Source organism: Leptonychotes weddellii, chromosome 5 (genome assembly GCF_054177405.1).
Source record: "Leptonychotes weddellii isolate Sample4059 chromosome 5, ASM5417740v2, whole genome shotgun sequence".
In the NCBI taxonomy this organism is placed as follows: domain Eukaryota; kingdom Metazoa; phylum Chordata; class Mammalia; order Carnivora; family Phocidae; genus Leptonychotes; species Leptonychotes weddellii.
The window spans coordinates 150,479,248-150,493,704 of NC_138373.1; the positions used below are offsets into that span (position 1 = coordinate 150,479,248).

At 59.0% G+C, this 14,457-nt stretch overlaps 1 protein-coding gene across 3 annotated transcripts in view; it reads left to right on the forward strand.

Annotated features, from left to right (window-relative positions):
- TRIOBP (TRIO and F-actin binding protein) overlaps positions 1-14,457 on the forward strand; it is a 54,099-nt gene that overhangs the window by 29,988 nt on the left and 9,654 nt on the right. The window contains exons 1-8 of one of the 3 annotated variants that reach the window (XM_031036296.2): positions 799-990; positions 6,251-6,307; positions 8,872-8,940; positions 9,059-9,148; positions 9,508-9,617; positions 11,069-11,594; positions 12,244-12,354; positions 12,497-13,430. In XM_031036296.2, coding sequence (XP_030892156.1) covers positions 814-990; positions 6,251-6,307; positions 8,872-8,940; positions 9,059-9,148; positions 9,508-9,617; positions 11,069-11,594; positions 12,244-12,354; positions 12,497-12,538 — 1,182 coding nt within the window. In that variant the 5' untranslated portion in view covers positions 799-813 and the 3' untranslated portion in view covers positions 12,539-13,430. Of the gene's footprint in view, positions 1-798; positions 991-6,250; positions 6,308-8,871; positions 8,941-9,058; positions 9,149-9,507; positions 9,618-11,068; positions 11,595-12,243; positions 12,355-12,496; positions 13,431-14,457 lie in introns of those variants that run through there. The other 2 variants (XM_081822428.1, XM_081822430.1) reach the window with 2 other exon arrangements.

Sequence of the window (14,457 nt, forward strand, 5' to 3'; positions counted from 1 at the left end):
AAGCTACCACTGCATTTTCAACACACTCAACCAAAGTCCCTCCTCTGCTGCGAGGCTCAGATGAGCTGCAGGCAAAAGGCCTCTTACAACCTGCCAAGTGCTGGGAATGTGAGAAACACCCAAGATCCCAAAATGGGGTTCTTAAGCCGAGAAAGACCGGCTTGTGAGCAGGAGCCATTTGGGGAATACCCTACCATTCCAGAACTCGCTTTGGGCTTAGATTACGTGCTCGGAATCCCGTCCCTTCTTACTGTGACCTTGGGCAAGTCGACTCACCTCTCTGAGCCTGTTTTCTCATTAGTAAAATGGGGACAGGGACACCTCCCCGTCAGGTCTGTGGTGAGGCCGAAATTAGGTTACACAGGTAACGAGCGGGTCTCGGCGAGTGGGACCCGCTGAACTGTTAGTACTGGGTGCACTGCCCACGTCTCAGTCAACCGACGCGCCGAGCCCTTAGTGGACTCACCGCTCCGTCCGGCGGCTCGCGGGAGCCATAGCAGGGCGACTAGGTGCCACACCCGGCCGCCCCCGCCCTACACTCCCGCGCCGGGGCCCGACCGAGTCACCTGCACACTGGGTCCTTCCTTCCTCCCAGCGCGCCGGCGGCCGAAGCCCGACCCTCGATTCCCTCCGCCCCCATCCGCCCGCCCCGCCCGCCCTCGCGCGCCCGTCCCGTCGCGGCAGGCCCCGCCCCCGGCCCGGCCCGCGCTCCCATTGGTCCGCCCGCGGCCCCCGCCGCTGTTTGTCCCGGCTTCCCCGCCGCCCATTGGCCCTCCCGGGTCCTCCCAGGAAGTTTGAAAAAAAAAAAGTTTTATGGGCGGATGGAAGGGGCCGGGGCAGCGCCGGGGAAGGGAAGGGCCGGAGGAGCGGCGGCGGGCGGCCGAGAGGGGCGGCGGCGGCGGCGGGATTCCCGCGCTGCTGAGCCCGGTCCGAGAGCCCTTTCCACCTTCCTGCCTCCTGCTCCCACCGCCCCGGGGCGCCGCCATGACGGTGAGTGCCCCCCCCCGGGGCAGCCCCTCTGCGCCCCAGGCCCGGAGGAGAGCGACGGCCCGAGCCAGAGCCGAGCCGCTCCCCTCCTGGGCACCCCTTCACTTCCCGGCGGCGAGAGGAGGTCTCGGCCGGAAGACAGGGCGACCATCCTGCCTCAACTTCCCCCAGCCTCCTCCTCACCTTTCCGGGCCGGGAGCCAGAGCGACCCCGAGGAAATGAGAACTCCCTGTCCTGGGCAGCCCCTTCCCCCCCGCCCCTCCGCAACTTCTGTGGGACCAGTCACGGACGATTTCGGATGGCCCTTTCCCACCTCTCCTCCAGCCCCCTTGGTGAAGACCTGACCTGATTCCCAAACTGCTGGACCCGTAGGGACTCCCAGGGCTCCGGGCAGTGGGAGGAACGGGGATGGGCCTGGTCTGGGGTGTCGCCTGGGGCTGGAGAGGCGCTCCCCGGCTCGAATGGGTCGCCCAGAGCCAGTCCTGGGAGGGCTGCCTACCCGCGTGGGCGCTAGCCGGAGGTTGTGTGGGTGAGAAGGGGCCGTCCCGTCGCACCCTGTCCGGGAGCCCGTCCTGGGATTTCTGAAGCGGAGCGATGCCGTGTTCTGTCGGGCTTCCCGCTTCGCAGCGGCGCTGAGGCCTTGGGTGGGCAAGCCCACGAGTGAGGTGGGGGACACGATGGCAGAGATTTGTCTTTCTCTTGGGAATGAACACTGCCCAAGTCACATCAATACCTGTGCCTTAATGATCATATTGGGCTCCACAGCCGAGTTCACCATTATTCCCATTTCACAGTTGGATAAACTGAGGCCTGGGGAAGGGGTGGTGGTGAGTTGCCCTAGGTTACCCTGAGCGTAAAGGAAGGAGTAGCCTCTTTCCAGGTCAGTCTGGCCCCTTGACCATGATGTTCTGGAAGGGAGGGGCGGGGCTGCTTTTGGTTTCTGGCTGGCGCCTTAGGGAGGCTCTGACAGCCTAGGGGGGGTGGGGTGATGGAGTTGAGCAGGGTGTGTCTGCGCATGCGCACATCCGTGGAGACCCTGACAAGAAGTGGGCTGGGCTGCTGGGGGTTGGCCCGAAGGGTCCCTGCCTCTGTGAGTGTGATGACCTGGCCGCTGCTTGGACTTCCTCGGCCTCCGCACATCCTGCCACCTCCCTGCTGGCTCTTCCTGTCGTCAGCAGCCTCCCTTTGGTCAGTGAGCGGAGAGGGATGTGAGGGGAGGAGCTGAGTCAGTGTCCTGGCTACCCACCCCATGCTCCCCGGCCCCCAGGCCCCGGGGAGGGTGGTTGCATTGCCTACTGGGTGCCTGCCAGATCCTGAACTGGGCCCTTTCACATTACCAGAGTTGATCCTTTAAGGTTGATTATAACTTCCCATCTAACAGATGAGAACACTGAGGTGTAGAGAGGGGAAGTAACATGCCCCAGGTGACATAGCTGGGCCCTGGCTGAGCCAGTATTTGTAGCAAGATCAGCCCCAGCTTTCTCTCTGGGGCTAGATAAGAAATGTACACTGTTGCCTCTCTTGAGGAAGCGCATGGTGAACAAGGGTAAGGCTGCTCCAAGCAGCCTGTGGGGGCATTTGGAGGAGGGACAGCATATCCCTGTGGTGGCTGGGGGCTTCCAAAGGAAGACACCCTCCTCTTATTGGAGGACTTGGTCAGGTGGAAATGGACTAGTGGGAAGGAACAGTGTAGATACACACACCCTGGTCATGTTTGGGGAAGGGTGAGAAGATAGAAAGAGGGCCTGGAAAGGAGGGCCTCGAAGGTCAGGAGGAGCAGTTTGGACTTTGGTCGGGGGCACTGGGGAGCCAAGAAAGGTTTTGGAGCAGAGAGGAGGCTCATGATCACCACTGACAGTGTTTGCTGGGTTCATTGTGGCTGCCTTCATGCCTGAGCCTGCCCCAGCCTGGTGTCCCTCCTGTGTCTTCTTCACACCCTTTTCCTCTCTCCTGACCCCAGCCCTGAGCTCATATCTGGAGGGAACAAGTGGTAAAGCTGCTGTGAATGGGTAAATGTTTAAAGGCTTCGGGAAGCTGGGCCTGGAGTCCAGATCTGCTCTACCTCCTTTAGCCTTAGCCCGGTGTAGCCCTGCCCTTGGAGCCTCCTGGCCTAGCCACTGCCTGGCATCAAATTATATACCTGTCCACTTGTTTACTGTCTGTCTGTTTCCTGAGTTCCACCAGGGCAGGGGCCACATCTCCCCTTCGCAGCTGATTTCCTGGCCTAAAACAGTGCCTGGTGCTTTAAAAAAAAAAAAAAATGTTTTTCAACAAACATTCCCTTAGCCCCTTGGTCCTGGAGGGTGAACAGCACATGTCCCTAACAGTGAGTTGCTTTTACTCTAGCCTGTGAGGGATAAGTGAATGGCTTCAAGATCATCACAAATGCCCCAGAGGCTGTGGGAAGGTGGCTGGCTGGGGTGTGGTGTGTACTGGGAAAGGGGCCTCGGAGGTGGCAATTAAGCTGGGTCTTTTTTTTTTTTTTAAGATTTTTATTTATTTATTCATGAGAGAGAGAGAGGCAGAGGCAGAGGGAGAAGCAGGCTCCCCGCAGAGTGGGGAGCCCGATGCGGGACTCGATCCCAGGACCCTGGGATCACGACCCGAGCCGAAGGCAGACGCTTAACCGACTGAGCCACCCAGGCATCCCTAAGCTGGGTCTTAAGGCATGAGTTAGGGTTTGCCTGGTTCCCGGTGGAGGAGGAAGCCTAGTATTTAAGCAGAGGACATGGGCTGGTGTGGAGGGCCTGGAGTCCTGATGTGTTGAGGATCAGAGAGCATATGTGGTGATGATATAAAAATGGGGTTCCCTATGCAAGGGGGAGGCCAGGCTGGAAGGCTGAGCTGAGGCTTTTGTGCCGTCAGGCAGCTGGGCCTTGTTTTGAAGCCCCCTGGAGCCATCCCTGGAGGTTTGAAGCAGACTTGTGACATTAGGCCTTTTTAGGGGGTCCACCTGCCAAGCATGTGCTTAGAGGGGGCTGTGTCAGTGGTCTAGGCAGGTGGGAGGCAGTGCTGACCTGTGGCCGTGGCCGTGACCAAAAGGAGGAGAGAGCTGGTCAGTACTCCTGGAGGGACAAAGGGCAGGTGAGCTTCCTCAGGTGGAGGAAGGGTGGCTGGGCCCTAGAGGCCATGTGGGAAGGTACAGCATGAGAGGTTTAAGCTAGCAGACCTTTTGACCCTGAACAGGGGTTCCCAGGTTACTGCAGGACCTTCCCTGTCAGCGGATTTAAAATCTCACATTGGCAGCCTCCTCCCCCTAAGGTCGGTGTGCCATCTAGCACCCGACATGGCGTGCAGCATGTTTGTACCAGCTTCCAGAGGGTCACTGAGCTTCTCCATGTATAGCTCGTTCAGCCCTCTCACAAAGCTTGGGGGAGGGCAGAACCCATCCCCCCATCATTTGCCACATTAGGCAGCCAGGGCTCAGGGAGGGGATGTGATGTCCTCCCCCGCCGCACTACCTCCACCCCACCCTCTGCTTTCCAGGCAGCCCTTGGGGTCCCAGCCTTTCATTCTAGTTGGGGAGCCCTTGCTCACCCCTGGAAGCCTATAGCTGATCTCCCAGCCCTGGCCCAGTTTGGTGGGCTGGGTTGTCCACTCGTACCTTCCCAGGAGCTTTCCCCCGGACCAGCACAGCAATGCCAGCTCTGTGGGCCATCCTGGATAGCCTGGCTTCTCAGGGCCAGGGGGTGGGGGTGGAGACGGCCCCCAAAGCACAGGAATTTAGACCAGGAAGGTAAAGGAGGGTAATATTTATTCAGCAGGTTTTTGCTGAGGCCTAGTCACATTGTGCCTGGCCTTGGGGTCACTGGAGGTCCCTGTCTGAATGGAGGTCACCCAGGTGATTTGGTGGCCCCAGGCGTAGCTGCCGGTCTTCAGTCTTAGCTTGGGACCACCCTAAGCAGCCTCTGGCACTTGTGGGGAGCATGGTAAGGACGAATGGAGAGAGACAGCGGAAACAGCCCCAGCGTTTCCCAGCTCTGAGCAGAGCCTGGGTCCCCTCCCTCAGACAGGTATGCAGGGAGGGGCCTCCATGCAGGGGTGGGGCTGCTGGCCTGCTGAGATTCAGGGACTCTGGCCCCACAGCCTGGGCCCTGGATGGCTCTGGATGTCCAGGCTGCTGGCCCAAGCCCCTATTAGGCCACTTCCCCCACCTGCGGAAGAGGAGAATGGGGAGGAAGGCAGGTCAGGGGAGGTGGCCAGCTCTGGTGGCTCTGGTCTCCAGCTGCTGTCTCTGTTGCCCACCCCACTGAGCCATGCCGCAGGCTCCTTCCACGCAACCAGACACCTTGGCCTGGTGAGGCTGTGATGTGGCGCTGATAGGTGGGCTCAGGGCCATGGCAACAGGTGGCAGCCTCCTCCCTGCCCGCAGCCCGGCCCGCCCCGCTCTCCTCCCTGCCAGTGGGCAGAAGCTGACACTGTGCTGAGGGGACCAGGACTTAGACGAGCGAGAAGTCTGCCCGTGGGCTGGGAGGGTCTGGGGGCTGGAGCCCACCAGATGGGCATGGCCAGAGAAAATGCCCAGATGAGTAGCTGCTTCATCTAGGCCCGGGGAGGGGGTGGTGGTGTGTGGTACCTAGCTCACAGGCCTCTGTGGAACATGCTGCAGCTGGGAGCCCCCAGACCCCGGGCCCGCGCCCCCCTGAGCAGCACCCGGCAGGTAGGGCTTGCCAGGACTGAGGTCCCATCTTCCTGGCCCTTCCAGAGATCTGGAGGGCACCAGAGGATCTCTGACCCCAGCCTGGGCCTGGCTCCATCTTTCAGGGTCTCCAGGAAGCAAGGAAAGGGCAGGGCTGGTTGGAACACAGGAGGATCAGTGAGTGGGGGATGAGCGGGGGCATTAGGGCGTTTTCCTGGTGGGCCTCCTGGCCTCGTCAGTGAGAGGAACGGGACAGTTTGCTCAGCCCTGCTGGTTCAAGCTGTTCTCAGAGCTCTCTGGGATCTCTATAGGCAGAGCCCTTCTGGCCCTTCTCTCCCACTCTTCGGTGAGGAGGTAGGCTGGTGGGAGGGGAGCCTGGACATCTATGGTGGATGTGCCAGTCACCCTGCCTACCCTCTTGGCTCTCAGAGATTGTTGGGGAAAGGGGCCAAGGCTGCCTCAGTGGCTGGGGAGGCTGCCTTCATTTGGGGCTTACCTGGGCCCTCAGCCCCCCTCTCCTGGCTCCCCAGAAACCCAGTCTCACAGGACTCGGGGGCAGGATGGGTGCAGTCCTGGTTGGCTCTCCACCAGGCCTAAATCACCTGCCTCCTCATCTTCCCACAGCCCGATCTGCTCAACTTCAAGAAGGGATGGATGTCAATCTTGGACGAGCCTGGAGAGGTAGGAGGGCTCTAACAAGAGGGGACGGGTTGGCCTGGGCAGCTTCAGTACCCCAGCAGGTCCCTGGGGGCAGCCCAGCAGGCTGAGCTGCTAACACGGCTTGTCTAGGCTTCTGGAGAGCCTGGCCTCTGAGTGGAGGAGACCCAGGTGGGCCCAGAGTGGGCACCCTGAGTGCGGGCGTTTCTTGTGCCGTCGCAGTGGGCCTTGGGCTGTGGGGGTGGAAAGGCAGAGGCTACAGTCATCTCAGGCTGCTGGAACAGTCTGTAGGCATGTAGGGCAGCAGGAGTAGAGGCCTCCTAGCCCCTCACGCCCTACACCCCATCCCCTCGTGTCACCGAGAGCCCCTCGGCCCTCTTGCCTCTTGATGATGCTGGCTGGGTCTGAGGGTCTGGGGTGGGAGGGCTCAGAGAGATCAGCTGGCCTGAGACATTACAGATTCCCAAAGACTCAGCCATGCAGGAACCTCTCCCGCGCCCCCGAAGTGGGCCTCAGAGCATTGGCTTTGAAGTCTCACCAGCCTGGGGCTCCACAGTCGAGCCACAGCTTCCTCTGGCCTCAGGAACCACATCTATGGAATAGGCATGATGGATCATGACGATTCTTTCCAGGGTGGACAGCAGGGTCGGAGAGGCTGAGCCGTGTAGGGTCCCTGCCAGAGCTCAGCTAATAACCCTTCCCTTTCTCTAATGTGTCCATCCTTAGAACCAGGAGGGACAGTGGCCTCTCTGCCCATTCAGCTGCCAGGCTGGCTGGAGTCTGGGAGCTGGAGCTGGCTTCCTGCCTGCTCAGCCTGGGAGGGGACGGCTCCCCGCTCTGTCCTGCATGCGTCCGTGGCTCAGGTCTGCGTGCAGCCCGCATGCTGGGGAGGGCTCAGAGCCAAAGGGAATCTCATTGTGTTTCCTACCCACATGTTTTATTCCCTCCAGCCCACAGCCTTCCGTTCCTGCTGCCTGCTCGCTGGTCCTCTGGTGGCTGCGCTCCAGGCTCACACAAGGCCTGGAACCCTGCCAGTGACCCTTCCCAGCCTCCCCACCCAGGGTCTCTGGAGGGCAGAGATGATGGGCCCCACCCAGAACTGGCCGCTACTCATCTTCTTTCGCAGGGTTTTGGAATGTCCACACTGGAAGGGCCCTGGGAGTTCAGCCAGCCCAGCCCCTTGGTGCACACAGGCAGGGGACAGGCCCACAGAGCTTCCATCTCTTTGGGCCTAGTAGCCCCTTCGGTAGACCCAGGCCTAGAACTTGGGCTGCCTAAGGCCATGGAACTCCATCTGGCTCCTGTCTCAGCCATCATAGATTAGGCTGCAAGGGCCAAAGAGACCATTTGGCACAGAAGCCCTGCCCTGCTTTGTAGAGGGACAGTTGAGGTCCCGAGTGGCAACCCGGGCCACTCTTAGGACGATCCCCAGTAACCTAGTGCTTGACCCTATGCTAAGTGCCACGAGAAACATACAAGGCAGGGATAGACACTTCTAACCTCCCAAGAAGGCTTAGGGACTTCTTATCAGCCCTACTTGACAAGTCAGAAAAATGAAGCTCAGAGAGGTCGAGATACCCGATCGAAGACACACAGCCAGCAAGGGATAAAATAATTATAACCTAGGTCTCTTGGATGCTAACCTATTTCTTAGGGGAGGCCATGTGGAAAGAAGTTGCAAGTGTCATTCTGCCACATCCTTGAAAACTTGCCATCTTCTTGAGGAAAGAAAACTAAGTATTTAGAATAAAGTGAATAGAGTTTGGTGATGTGGGAGAGACCCAGGAGGGCTGAGGACTGGGTGGCATGTGCTGACCCTGGGAGTGGGTGGACCTCGACTGGCATTCCAGTGAATGTCCAGAAGCCCAGAGGTGGGCTGAGCTTGGCATATTTAATATCAAGCTGTTCTGGCACCCCTGCCCTCCCCTCTGTGGCCTGCCGACCTAACCCCAGCTGGAGCAGAGAGGTGCTGCAGAAAGGGGCCCAAATCATAAATGTGCGGAGAACGTTCTCACAAGCTGAACACATGTGTAACCAGCACCTAGCTCAAGGAGCAATGGGACCAGCGCTCAGACATCACCCCCAGGCCACCTTCCAGTCCACTCTGGGTCCCTTGTCCTTGGCTACTGAGGTGATCCAGAGGGGCCTGGGGGAAAAGACGTGCAAAGTTCTGCTCCCTGACTTGCTAGGCAAATGACGTTACACAGGTCACAACCCCTTCCTGGTCTGTACTGGAGGGGGTTACTAGTAGGAGCCTTGGTGATCCCGATGGAGAGGGTCAAGAGGGCTACGGGACTGTCAACACATGAGAGAAGGGCTCCCAGAAGGAAAGGGAAGGTGTAGGCACTGAGAAGTCAACCCATTTCACAGATGCTGCCCCTGGAGGGGCCGGGCTTCAGATCTGGAGTTTCTGCCTCTGCTCTGTCCCCTGCCCCCACAAGCCACCAGCGGTGTGGAAGAGGGTGCTGGGGCCCTACTGTTGACCTGGCAGCGCCCAGGACGGCTGCAGAATGGTGCACACACCCCCCTTTCGCTCCGCCCTCACCGCAGCCCCCCTCCCCTCGCTCACTGCCACCTCTCCTTCACAGTGGAAGAAGCATTGGTTTGTGCTGACAGATTCAAGCCTTAAGTACTACAGGGACTCCACCGCCGAGGAGGTGAGACCAAGTGGGAACGCTCCCTGTCCCCATCAGGTGCTGGGGGCCCTGGAAGGGGACCGGGGGCGCCCAGCGGGGAAGTGGAAGGTGTGGACCATCGTGGGCTTTCCTGCGGCAGGCCGACGAGCTGGATGGCGAGATCGACCTGCGTTCCTGTACGGACGTCACCGAGTATGCGGTGCAGCGAAACTACGGCTTCCAGATCCATGTGAGCTGCCGTGCAGCTGGGGTGGCATCGGGGCTGGGTGGGGGGGGCGGTGATGGCCTTCGTGACTGGCTCCTGTCACTCATTGACCTGGAGACCCTGTCCTTAGAGCCGTCGACACCTGGCCTATCTGGGGAGGCCCCAGAGATCATTGGTGGGGGAGGGAGGGTGGAATGTTGGGGAGATCTCAGAGCCAGCTGGTGGAGGGGAGCTTTGGCACCCTCCACTCATCCCTAGGCGCAGGACCTTAGGTTCCCTACTTGGGGGGAAAGGGCCACCCTCCCTGGGGTGCACAGTGGTGAGGGAGCGGGCTGGGGGCGGAGCTGGCTGTGTGGCAACCTGCCCGTGGGGTGGACTTGCAGACCAAGGATGCTATCTACACCTTGTCGGCCATGACCTCGGGTATCCGGCGAAACTGGATCGAGGCTCTGAGGAAGACCGTGCGACCCACCTCTGCCCCGGATGTCACCAAGTATGTGCCAAGCTGGACTGGGACCTTGAGGGAGGCACCTACCCCTGCATCCCTGAGTGGGGTTCTGGCACCCAGCTGAGGGCCCTGTGGCTGTACCTCCGGGGCCTCAGTTTCTCCATCAACAAAATGGAGAGAGAGCAAGGAGCATTCTTGGCACTCACCCGAAAATACTTTGAGGACCTGTGGTTTGACTGCCATTCCTTTATAGTCCCCCACATCCTGAAATTGGGGGAGGGATCTTGACTCTTCGGAGAAGATGCCAGTGAGTCAGAGGCCCCCGCTAGTGGCTGATTATCTCCGAGCCGTGGGAGCTGTGTCTGAGCCTGAGTTGGGGAGAGGGTGTGGTTAGGTAGTCTGGATGAGGAGCTCACCCCGCTGGAGGTCGCCGTGCGTGGAGGGGAGGAGGACTGAGTGAGTTGCTGGCAGAACTCCCCACAGTATAAACCCTTGCCGCCCACGGTGGGGGCTGGGAATCGCAGCTGCTGGACAGCAGGAACGGCATGTGGTACTGGGAGGCCTAAGCATGAGCCCCCCTACTTGGCCGTACCTTGGCTGTTCACCCTCAGGCCAGTGCCTTTCTTGTCTGAGTGTCAGATTCCTCATCTGTCATGCCGAGCATGACGTCTGCTTCGTGGGAGGGCTGTGCGTGGAAGCGCTCTGTGGACTCCGGAGCACTCTGCAGCTGGGCTTCCAGTTAGTCTGTAGGCTCAGCCGCTCTAACAAAGAAGCCCCAGACACAGTGACATAAATAAGGGAGAGCTTGCTTTCTCTCTCCAGAACAATCCAGAGGTGTGTGATCCAGACCTGGCGGGGCAGCTCTGCGGCCCACAACTCACACCTTTGTGTCTGGCTCAGTTCTCATGGAGTCCCTGCCAGGACCCAGGCCAGGGCATGCCCAGTCCTTTAAAGGGAACCACCTCTCACACCCTTGGGCGGAGGAATGCAGTCACATGGCCACACAGCTGCAAGGGATGCTGGGGGGGTGTCGTTTTTGGCCGGCCAGCGATGTACCCAGCTATTACTAATGGAGGAAGGGGAGGACCCAGAGGTCACTGGTCACCTCATCTTTCCTATCCCACTGTGAGCCCCTTGAGCCCCGGACCTTGTCTTAAACCACACTGCTGGGAATAACGCTTTGATCACCATTGGCCAAGGGCTCTGTTTGCTTTGCACACTTTTACTCACCTGGTCCTCGCATTCGTCCTGTGAGAGGCATTGTTGGCCCATGTGACAGATGAGGTCCCTGGGGGCCAAAGCGGGAACCCAGCTCTGCTGGTGCCTCTGCTGCTCAGCGTGGGCCCTGGGATGCTTCTCAGGGTCTGCTAATGATGAAGCTCTAGTCCGAACCTCTAGATGGGGGTCTGGCGCCGGGCCCCGGCCCAGGGGTGGCGCTCCAGAAGTGCTTGACTCTTCACTCCCTCCCGCCTGACGAGGCTCTGCTGGCACCCTAGGCTCTCGGACTGCAACAAGGAGAACACGCTGCACGGCTGCAGCACCCAGAAGGGCTCCCTGAAGGCCGGGGAGCAGCGGGGGGGCTCTGAGGTCATCGGTCGGGGCAGCCCGAGGAAGGCGGATGGGCAGCGGCCGTCCCTGGACTACGTGGAGCTCTCCCCGCTGACGCAGGGCTCCCCGCAGCGGGTCCGCGGCCCGGCCCGCACCCTCGACCGCCCGGCCAAGCAGGAGGAGCTCGAGCGGGACCTGGCCCAGCGCTCCGAGGAGCGACGCAGGTGGTTTGAGGCCACGGACAGCCGGCCCCCGGAGACCGCGGCTGGCGAGGGGCCGCGCCGGGGCCTGGGTGCCCCGCTGACGGAGGACCAGCAGAGCCGGCTCAGTGAGGAGATTGAGAAGAAGTGGCAGGAGCTGGAGAAGCTGCCCCTGCGGGAGAACAAGCGGGTGCCTCTCACCGCCCTGCTCAACCAAAGCCGCGGGGAGCGCCGGGGGCCTCCGGGTGACAGCCACGAGGCCCTGGAGAAGGAGGTAGGCATCACCGCTGGCCTCCGGGAGCCCCCTCCCCCCGCCAGCGCCCCTCCTGTGCCTGCAGTCACACTGCGGCGTTCATCTGGCATACCTACAGTGACGGGGAGCTCACCCCTGATTCACTGTCTGGTACCTCAGACTCTTAGGAACTGGAATCTTCTTTCCTGGACCTTGGTGTTTCTTGTTTTGGGGCATTTTTTTTCCTTCTCAGTTTTGTCCTCAGCGACCACAGAGAAGGGAGGAGGAGGGAGAGACCACTTATTCAGCATCTTCTGTGTACCTCATCCTGGCCTTGTTTCCCTGTACTGGCTCATGTAATCCTCTGAGCAGTCTCATGGTCCAGAGGGTAGACCTCGTCGCAGTTGTACTGACGGGAAACTGAGGCTCAGAGACCACCTACTACGTAATGTAATCAGTGTCTGTGACCACAGTGTCCTGCTCCCAAACCTGTTTAGTCTTCCCTGGGACAAAGTTCTCCTGGGTCACTGACCTGGCCATCCAGGAAATAGCTGGAATGTCCCCTTTGCCTGCATTTCCACCACAGGCTGCTTCCCCTGCTCAAACCCAAAGCTCCTCACTGCCTCCCAGCACCCCCTTCCCGGCTTCCAGGTTCCCACTGACCCCCCCCCGCCTCCAAATCCGCTTGTAGGTCCAGTCTCTTCGTGCTCAGCTGGAGGCATGGCGTCTTCAGGGAGAGGCTCCTCAGGGTGCACCCAGGTCCCAGGAGGACAGCCACGTCCCCCCGGGCTACATCTCGCAGGTGAGGCCAAGGGGCTGTTTGGTGGGGGCTGCGGGCAGGCTTCTGGTTGCCGAGGTTTCAGAGAACCGCTGATGTTCTGGGAGTGTCGCAGAACCCGTGTGAGGCATTTGATCTGCATCGTCTCATCGAATGTGCCCCGCAGGTAGCCATGGTCACTGTGCCCATTTTACAGACAAGCCACTGAGCTCTGAGAGGTTATGGGACTTGCCCAAGGTCAACTGAGCTGCAGATGTCAGAGGTGGGATTTGAGTTCGGTTCCGGCTGACTGCAGAGCCTGTGTGTGAGCCCCCCTGGGACACTCTGTACTTGGACCCCTTCTCCCACACCACCTGGGGAAGGAGAGCCAGTGGGGAGTGGGGCCCCCAGCGGGCAGGCCCCCAGGGTCACTGCCTCAGCACAGGGAAATCCCACCCATGCCTGCCAGGCCAAGGCCCTGCAGCAGGGGGCCCGCAGGATGTGGGACGCTGGGCCTGCCCGGGACAGTGGTTCTCAGCTAGGGCTGATTTTGTTCCTCTGGGGACGTTTGGCCTTGTCTGGAAACGGTTTGACAGAAAAATACGTGTGTATGTTAAGCACATACAGGCTAACGTATGTTACTGATTAATTTTACTGATAATTACTGATCAATTTTGCTGATACAAAGGAGGTTTAGGACACAGTGTACAAATACGAAATATATTGCTTTTCTTGTGAATTCCATCTATAGCTAATTGACTTTTCTCAGAATACTTTCACTGGTTTTTCCGAATGCTTGTATCCTCAGCCAACTGGCAGACGAGGATTGTTCTAACATAAATGTTGGTTGACAGTTTTGTTCATGTTAATGAGTAAAATGAGAAGACATACGTCAGAACTTTACTTGGTCAACATCACGAGTAACTTCTTGGCCGAATTGGATAATAGTTTTCTTTTGAGAATATTCTATTTAGAATATTTTCTCCAGGTCTGTGTTCTAGTTACAGTGTGATGGTCATAAATTTGGCACTTGGAAGTTTAATCTGCATTATTAGTGTTTTCTCATCCCTTGCTTAAGTCCAGACAATCAACAATACAATAAATCAAGCCCTGATCTGTAATGTTTACCAATTTCCATGGTGTAAATACTCCCACTATGGCTGATGTCCCTGAACAGCGAATTGGGAAGATACATGTGCTGCACAGAATTATAGAGCGTTTCCACCAGACAAGACACAGAAGACGTAAATAAACTCAAGAGCATAGGGGCGCCTGGCTGGCTCAGTTGGTGGAGCGCACGACTCTTGATCTCGGGGTCGTGAGTTCCAGCCCCACATTGGGTGTAGAGAATACTTAAAAATAAAATCTTTAAAAACAAAAAACAAAAAAAACCCTCAAGAGCATAGACAATAATAAAATACAGTGAAATAACTAGGAAGTGATGAATTTTGAGTATGACCTTTGTTTTCACTGTAGTTAATTGTAAGTTTATATAATTTAACTTTTTAAATGGCTGCGCTTAACAACCATCTCACACCTCCGGTCAGCACGCCATTGCCTGAAGTAGAAGAGACTGCTGGGATCCTAGGCTCTGGGCACGGGGGCCTTCTAGAAGAAGCTCCAGGGTTGGAGGTGGCTGTGTGGGGCGCCCAGGAAAGCACCAGTTTTGGGGTGGGGGCCCGGGCTGGGGCGGGAGGTGGAGGGCCAGTAGGTGTCTACAGTGGAGACCTCCGGCAGGCCAAGGAGTTGGGGTCTTCATTCCCCAGACCTGAGGGGATTTGGGGTCTGACAGTGACATCAGGAAAGTGGTGTTGGGATGCAGGGGGGCTTGGGAGGGGGCAAGAGTGGTGTCAGGACCTAGGAAGGGCTGGAGGAGCGAGGGCTGCAGGGAGCTGTGTGCAGGGAGGAGAGGTGAGGACTGGGTGACTGGGCCCAGGGAAGACGGGGCCCCCCAGGGGCCCTGAGGCTGGTCCGCTGTGCAAGGCCAGGGAGCCCCATGGGGTGAGTGGTGTGTGGAGCAGTCAGCTGAAGGGAGACCAGGGCCAGGGGGAGTTGGGACCTGGGTGGGGGAGGGGGGCTAGCTTTGGGGTCACCTGACATGGAGAGGGGAGCGGGGAGGGACCAGTGTCGTCCAAGGCTCCCTTGAGG